The sequence below is a fragment of the Hipposideros armiger genome, unplaced genomic scaffold (genome assembly GCF_001890085.2).
Source record: "Hipposideros armiger isolate ML-2016 unplaced genomic scaffold, ASM189008v1 scaffold_167, whole genome shotgun sequence".
Classification (NCBI taxonomy): Eukaryota; Metazoa; Chordata; class Mammalia; order Chiroptera; family Hipposideridae; genus Hipposideros; species Hipposideros armiger.
In genome coordinates, this window is record NW_017731517.1 from 1,191,496 (window position 1) to 1,200,387 (window position 8,892).

The 8,892-nt window shown below is 38.4% G+C and overlaps 1 protein-coding gene across 1 annotated transcript in view; it reads right to left on the reverse strand.

The window, feature by feature from the left end:
• Window positions 1-8,892, reverse strand: part of TARBP1 (tRNA guanosine 2 -O-methyltransferase TARBP1) — an 82,600-nt gene that overhangs the window by 59,790 nt on the left and 13,918 nt on the right. The window contains exons 2-5 of the mRNA XM_019651797.1: window positions 4,126-4,354; window positions 2,410-2,479; window positions 1,290-1,438; window positions 205-257 (exon numbers count right to left, since the gene is read on the reverse strand). Of these exons, the coding sequence (XP_019507342.1) occupies window positions 205-257; window positions 1,290-1,438; window positions 2,410-2,479; window positions 4,126-4,354 (501 nt within the window). The remainder of the gene's footprint in view (window positions 1-204; window positions 258-1,289; window positions 1,439-2,409; window positions 2,480-4,125; window positions 4,355-8,892) is intronic.

The window sequence follows — 8,892 nt, forward strand, 5'->3', positions numbered from 1 at the left end:
GATACAACTAACAGAAGAAAGACAAGCAACAAACACAGAAGGGACTGGACATAAGAATGAGCTGAATGTTTATTAGGCAATATATATTAGGTACCAAATGCATTAAGTCTTTTTTGTTTATTTTCATTTTTTTATAAGCACGTTAGATTTATGTATCAAATACATATTACTGCATTGCTGCTAACTAACATCATGTTTGTTTACCTGCTATATAGAGAGCTCTCTGAAAGTGCATCCATTAATGGTCCAATAATAAACTGGAAAAAAAAAAAGTATTTGCTGTTAAGTTGCAACTGTAACTTTGAAAAGTCAGCTTTGCCCTTAATTGCACATCCTACACAGGCTGCAGGAGAGCTGTTATAGGCACTGCCGACCTCTTATGCTGCAGGGTAATTTATGAGAGTCTTAGAGGGCACCCTAATTCCACCAGAACGACAAAATGACAAAGTACAGAATTTCCCCACCTGATAAAAACATACAATAGGGTTCATGTTGGGTCAAAAAGGAAGAAAGGAACCCAAGGAAGGAACACCTGGTGGAAATAAAGGGAAAACAAAGATACTCAAGAGAAAATTTAAGCCCCTATGTCTGCAAGGTAAAGAGGGGAAAATTATATCTTCAAAAATATTACTAGACATTGGCCAAAGAAAGCAAGCTTACAGGAAGTGCAGGAAGGCTAAGAGAATGTAAAAAAAAAATGATGCATATCAAAACACTATAGTACATAGACAATTGGGAAAGTTTACTAAACAAGAGGTAAATTAGTAATTATACCAAAGCGATCATGTGACTCCTATGGCACTGTAATATAAAACTTAAAACCACACCCATAATTCTGAGTCTCTGCTTTGTGTGATTTCTGACAAATGGAAGTGTAGATGCTAATAAAAAATATTTTTTCTATATGTAATAATACTACAGCTCAAATAGCAATCTCCACTTCATACAGCAATGTTAATTCATTGACCAGGGCTGTGGAAAAGATGGCTAACGAGCTACTACACCAGTTTTCATACCCTGACTTAGGTTGTTTAGAAAACTGACGCCAAAGAACCACTTTCCACCATGGGCAGTTTGTGGACAAACCACATTAAAGTGTCCAAACGTGACAGCTAAGCTTAGAGAACTAGGATTTGTTGTATGCACATCTATACAGCGTTACTTGCCTAGTATTTTTTCTGTATTACAGAAAGCCTAGTATTTTTTCTGAAGATCACACATGATGCAATGAATGCCCTTACCTCTCATCTTTGGACAAAGGGAGCAAGGAAAATAAAGGTTGTCCTTACCTCAGAAAATTCTGGTGAAAACGGAAGAAGCTTTGTTTCATACAGCTCCAAAAAATGGATAACACCTTCTTTGGTCAGGATTTTATTTTCACTTTCAAACATTCGTTTATAAATACATATATGCCAGGATGGGTGAAAGAGCCAACACTCTGTGGAGAAAACATCAAGGGCTGACGTTTGATCCTCATGTGAGGTGGCTCCACGTAGACTGTATTCATAAATAAACACATATACACACAAACACATTCACTTCCTTATAACACTACAAAGGGAGATTGTGTTTAATCACATCCACGGGTGTTTAATTACTGAAAAACCAAATAACATAGGTGTTCGGTATTCCATATTCAGATAAGTTTCATTTAGAGAGACTGTATGTAAATGTTATAGCTGCTACAGAGTACAAAAATTAAATATTACCCCTATATGCAGGCTGAACTTTAGATTTGGGGTGATTCCAACCAATTCTTCTCTCATCCACTTTCATACAGAAATCTAACACTATCACACCTCTGCTTAAAACCCTTGAAGGGCTTCTCATCGCTCTTAGAATAAAACCTGAACAAGGGTGAACTGACCTTGACACCTGCACCAACCTCACCCACCGTCCCACACCCACCACACTGGGCAGCACTGTCCTCCTGGTCCTTCCACCCACCCAATGAGCTGTCCCCACCTCAGGGCTTTTGCACATGGTGCGGTCCTATCAACCCTGACCTTCGATGTCATTCCTAAGGCAGGCCTTCCCTGCCTGCCTCGCCAATGCACCACCCCACTCACTGTCTACTCATTTCAGCTCATGTGTTGCCTGCATAGAGCTTAAAATCACAATTATTTTTTCATGGATTTTTTTCATGGAAAACAGACAAAAATCAAGCAAAAAATAGTACATCTCTCAAGACAATTTACGGATATAGGTAAATGCATTTGGCTATACTAAGTGAGAAAAAACATTATGAACAATCAATGCAGAAGTTTTGTATCTAGAATATAAACACATATTCTTATTTTCTCCTTTACCCTTTTACAGTTTTTCCAAATTCTCTACAATGAACAAGAGTTTTGTTATAAAATCAAGGGGCAAAAGCTATAATACTACAAAAATCAAAGTAGCCATTACCATTTTCCTCTGACACTGCATATTCAAACAGATTGTTCAGCTTTGGTAAAACTGGCTTTATAACATGTATCTGAAAATAAAAGCAAAAAGATCTATGAAATTAACATTCACCTTTAAAAACGTTAAGGGAGTTTTCATCTATTTAGATAACAGTAGCCCTTCCGCTCCCCACCCCCATGTAAAAACTATGCAAAATGTGTCTGATCCTTCCAGTTTTTAACTCATATGAATTCAGGTATGTAAGAGTGAGTGTGACAAAGCTAATGAATATAATCTAGTATATTATGTTCGTATAGTAACATATAGTAATGTTACATTTATACAGTGACTATCATAAAGTATGTCATGTAATCCTCAACCGTCCTGGGAAATAGAGCCGGTAATACCAATATATTACAAAGAGGAACAATACTGAAATATGTTCTCTAGTCATTCAAGTTGTTCAAAGCCACACATTTAAAAGTAGAGTCAATTCAGAGTTCAAAGTTCTTCGTACTCAGAGTATGCTGCAGATATAGAGTCTAATCTATATGTCCTTCAAAATACAGATAAATCAGAGTTTCTAAATAATTAGTGGGGGTCTTATGGATCTACTGATGAAGGAAAACCATAAAAGTTCATTTGAATTTAGAAAAGCTTTTTATTCCACATCCTCACCGAGGATGCCAAAAAATGTATATACATTTTAAGAAAGGAAAACTGTATTAAAATTGTAATACTCAATATATACTGATAACAAAAGATGAATACAAGTCACATGTGACTTCTGCAATTAAAAGAGGTGCTCAAAGTTGTTACCGTCAGCGTCAAGACACTTCTGATTATGGCAAACTACTGCTTGCACAATGTTGACCAAAGTGTCCACTTGTATACATTTTTTGGCACTGCCAGTGTATATTTAGCACATGAGTAATTATTTCAGTCTACAAACAATGCTTGCTGCACATTTGGACTGATACCTCACAATGACTCCACAGCTTGCTGGCCCCCTAGTGGTCCACAGCTTGCAGACTGGGAACCCCTAGACCAAGGCTCTCGAGTTGAGTCCCCAGAACAGCTGCAAAGGCATCTCCTGGGAACTTGTAAATATTCGAATTCTCAGGCACTATCCCCAACCTACTGAATCAGAAACTCTGGGGACCAGAACCAGCAATTTATACTTTAACAAGCCATCTGGGGGATTCGAATGAGCATTCAAGTTTGAGAACCACTAATTTTAAGAGATTCCGCTCAACTTAAAAATTCCACAGTTCTACAAAAACTGATTCAAACTCAACTGAAAATGATTTTTCAAGTTTCCATTTTCAGGACCAGGTTTGCACAGATGTAAGAACTTAAAAAAAAGAAAACCTACAAAATTATAGGGCAATTATTTACTTAATAACAATTTACCTCAGAAATGTTTAAGTGAAGTTTTCCTAAGAAAGTTATTTCTTGGAGATTATTCATAATGTCAGACAACTAAAACTTTAGAAGTAAATGTCAAGAGAAGATCAAATAAAACTAAATTCTCTGAATGATAATGTAAGTCAATTGAAAGTATTCTTTCATTTCCTGAGTTTACAATCAATTTTAAATTGCATTAATGCCATAAAACAAAGTATAATCTGTGTGCTTTCATGCTATATCAAAGTGGTTCTTTTGCATTGCTTTAACAGGTTTGAAAAAATTAAAACTCGATCTACATGGGCTTTGTTAAAACATGACAACACTTACCTGATTTCCTTCTAAAGTTTCCATAATTAAAATATAGTTTTCCCAAAATTTTAGAAGCTCATCTTTTTTCTTCTCAGACCACCAAAACAGACTTGGGCCTGTTATGATTTTAAAAAGAAAATTAGTTCCTCCTTTTGCAAATTTCATACGTTTCTTAATAAAAGTACTTCCTAAAGTTATGCCATTATTACCAAATGCTGTCTTCTCAAATGAGGAGGGTGCCCTGCATCAAAGCCCAGACAGGAGGCCTGAAGAATAAGAATCTCAAAAAAGTTTTGTTTTTTTTTAATTAGGATTACTGTTTTGGAGTTCTGAGTAAGAATAACAGATTTGAACACATAAACTCTACTTGCCTTAAGTACCTCACTGTATCAGTAAAGGATTTTTCAAAGGCAAAAACCCAGAAGAATGGAGAAAACAGGGGAACAGACAACAGCAATGAAATTTAGAATCTGAAAAACAGGTGAAAACCAAGCAGACTCAAGAGAAGTGAGTGTTAAGGTAGCACAGGGAAAGCCAAGAAAAAAACTGATTTACAAAATCACCCGAATTACAAACCTAAGGAATTGACAGCAAAAGTTACTTCTGTAAGTGGAGGTGACAGTGAGGCTAACCTGAAGAGAATCTGCTCAGTGTGCTTAAGACACAGTCAGGTCCCAGACCTCTTTCCTGCGTTCTTTCTCCTGAACAGGTAAAAAGACTGGCATCTATCCTCTGGAGCAGGTAAAATAGTCGAGCTCTGGATTGAGATACACTGGACCAGCTGACATCAGGAGTGAGTGCCATATCAAAATGAGCATCAGGTGAACTTGTGTGCACCCTGGGTGCTGAGACCCCCTTCTACCTGTCCCACCACCACTGTGGCCCCTCAGGTCCCAGAATGCTGACCAGGCCTTGACTGTCCAGATCTCCATGGACTCTGGCCAGCCCAAGAGGAAATACCTGAAAATATATCAGAGATTACCAGTGAAATGGCTTGGCCAGATCACCTTACAGTGAAGTTAACAGTCAACAAGCACCTCTCCTGTGCCTAGAGCTTTAAACCTGATTTTTGGTTCCTTATTCTTAAACATACACAGGCATCCAAGGACCACCAGACCTCTGGGGAAACCTCTACATTAAAGATCAGGGCCAATGCAAACAAACAAAAGAAATTTGGATAAAACAAAATTATGCAGGAAAAAGAAAACCTGAAAAAGAAAGAAAAAAAATTTCACTAACAGCTTAAAGGGAGATAAGAGAAGGTACAGTGCAGTTACGATATAAGAAAGGGACATAAAAAGGGACATTCCAAGAACAAAAAAGATCTCAGGAGAATAAAACTTTGATAGCAAAAACAAGAAATTCAAAGAAAGGACCGGAAATAAAGTTGCAGAAATTACTCAGGAAGTAGAACAAAAAGAAATATCAGAGGAGAGAAAAGATGTTCTGATGACCAGTCCAGGAGGTTCAATATCCAAACAGAGCATGGAAAGAAGAAGAAAAAGGATCAAGGGAATTCAAGAAAAGTTCCCAGCACTGAAGAACATGATTTTCCAACTGAGTAGGTCCAGCAAGTGCCCGGCACTGGGATGAAAAAAGACCTATGAACTTTCAGGACGTTGGGGACACAGACCTCCAAACTGCCATGAAGAAACAGATCACATGTGAATAAACACAGTTCAGAAAAATAAACACAGTTCAGAATATTTTCAGATTTCTCGACGGCAACAATGGAAGCTCTAACTTCTAAAACAAGATCGATGCCTTTAAAATGTTGGATGGAAATGTTTTCCAAGCTAGACTTCTACCCTCGATCAAATGTGATGTCAAAATAAAGACATCTAGACTTGCCTGGTCTCGGCTTCCACATAGGATGCAGAAAGCCATAGAAAATATTACTGCCAGACTAACAAAGAGAAAAAGCTAGAGAATCTACAAAATCCTAAACTGTTAAGAGCTAAAGTCACAATGCAAACAGGTGACCTGAATTGCAAAGGGTAGAAAGCCTCAAGAACAGGCAGGACACACAAACTGTCCCACCTCTGGCAGAGCACAAGAGGCGGCAGCCACTAAAACAGCAATTCAAAAATGAAATTTTCGCAAGTTTTGAAAGGCCAGGTGTGGGCTAGTTTGACAGCTTAGAAACCCAGGGAGCCCCCAAGGCCGTCCACACCCCTCACCAGCTCTTCTCCTCAGGCTTCTCCAGGCACTTAGGAAAGACTGTGGGCAGGGCACAAGGTGCAGACATGTAGGGAAAATGCACTACACCGAAACAAGTGAATAAACCAAAGAAGCAGCTATGAACTCAGGAAATCGGAGCTCCAACACAGGACTCAGGTGAAAGGAATCATCCCCAGGATGATGGTGAAGACAGACCTAAAAATGTCAGCTATGCACAAGGCTGAGCACACAAGAGGACTCTAGGAGAGTTTTCAAGAAATTTTAAAATATACCTGATGATCTGACTTTGTACAGGCAAGATGGAGACACAGACAGATTTGCAAAGAATTTGGGGCTGAATCAGTGGAAAGGGATAAGGAGAGAATCAAATTTTAAAATGACATAATTCTAGGAAAAATTTGCAGGTAGGAAAAACAATCAGTTTACTACATAGATCACCTGTGAACAGTATTTTCATAATCACAATTTTGTAAATGCTGACCTCACATTTAATGGAAATTAGGGCTGGCCGAGTGACTCAGTTGGTTAAGAGCTCGCTCAAAGGTTTGAGCTCTGAGCAACAGCGGTTCGAGTCCAGCCCGAGCTGAGCTGCCGCTGAGCTGCCAACAGGTGGCAGGACGGCTCAGCTAAAAACAAAAAAACAAACAAAAAAACATTTANAACCAACTGAGCCACTCGGCCGGCCCTACCACCTCCTTTTCTAAACAGGTCTGTCTCTCTTCCCAACACTTTCTTGCCTCCACCCCTCCATGAGGACTTTAGCAGCACTATTAGGTCCGCTCAAAGCAAATATACTTTTTTTTTAAATTTCTGTTGATAGATAACAAAGCAATCATTACATTTTACATAAATGAACAGTAATGACTTCAATTAGGAAACAAGTTTTATACAGTTTTCAAAGACCTTATCATTAAATGATTTTCAGTCTCACCTCTGTCCACAATGAGGTTCCTCGTCCTAAGGACTCCTCTTGTCTCAGAGACATAAGAAAAACTGATATGTCGGAAAGTGACACTTTCTCCTGGAGGGGGTGGAGGGGAGAGCAGTTTTTAAAATGTACTCATTTAAAAAATTTTAATTTAATAAAATCACTGTAAAAGTAATCCAATATACTATTTAAATAGGATATTATTATTTAAATCAAAAGAAAGCTATTTTTGAAAAAGAAAATATTATTCAACTTTTAAAATGAAGTATTGATTACAACCAACGTAATATTGGGTTGTCGGAAAAGTCATGATGCATTTTTGCAACAAAAAATAGAAAAAAATGCGTCATGACTTTTCCAACAACCCAATATATTAAATGAAAGATTATTGTATAAATCTGTTTTCTTTAAAATTAGGCTACTGTCTTAGAGACAAGATGGTCACAGTCTAAAAGCAAAAACAAAAAGTCTATAAGAAATTACTTATTACTTAAATCAAAAGTGCTTCTTACTTTTCAAAGTCACAAAAATGACGCCCTGCCTTAAGAAAACCACACAGGTCTTTCATTCCCTTAAAGTTGTAAGTCTTGAATTAAGATATCTTACTCTCGGCCAGGGGTCAGCAAAACCACTCACAGCCTGTTTTGTAAATAAAGTTTTATTGGAGCACAGCCATGCTCATTTATTTACCAACTGCTGATGGCTGCTTTTGAGTGGTTGGGATAAAGCTCATCTGACTCCCAAAGCCTAAAATATACGTTAGTCTGGCCCTTCACACCTACGGTATGATTGGGGCTCTATAAAAAACACAGAATAAGATAGTAGATACCCCTTGAATGTCAAATTACTGGAAGATGTGTGGAAAAGTATAGAGGAAATCGGGAGAAAGCTTCAAGCTCCTCTCCCAGTGGAGTCGCCAAGGGATGCTCAATTCCCCAGCAACCTGTAAATCGTCCCCCAGGAAAGCTCGTTAGAGACTCAGTGCCCAGGATTGTCACAGGGAGCTGATCACATAGACACCTCTGCATAGCAACTACCAAAATTCCAGACTCCCAGAAGAAAAGGAGGTGTTCAGGATAAGCGACATTGTTTGTATAAACAATGCAGGCACAGCAAGCGATTCCCATCAGTCAGACACTGGGAACCCTCCCAAAATCGAAGTTCCAGGATGCCAGCCAAGGACCAGCCCTCTAACAGAGCTTTCTAATGACTGCCTCACAGGCCTGCTACATTAACTCTTGTTTGCACATGCACTCACTAAGAAAGTGTGTAAACTGAAGTATCACAAATAAAGAAGATAAACATACCACATCTACCAAGTTCATAGCTGTTTGAAGAAGATAGCACTGAGCAGCCCCTCTCAGCAGAATCTGATGGGTGATCATAGTACACTGAAGAACGTCCCTGTCAGCAGAAGACAAAATGCATTTCCACGTTCCCCAAAACAATTATGACCGTTTGTAATTACTGACAAGTTGATTTATAATATACACTTTCTAATGCAGAAAGTCACTGCCAGTAGAATTTCAAAGCTATTTTTTTCCACTAAGGCCTCTAATAAAGCTCAATTTTAATATGAAACAAATCCCTTTTAAAAATAATGAGACTGGGGTGGACAGTTAGCTCAGTTGGTTAGAGCACAAGGTTGATGGTTCGATCCCCACATGGGCTGCTGA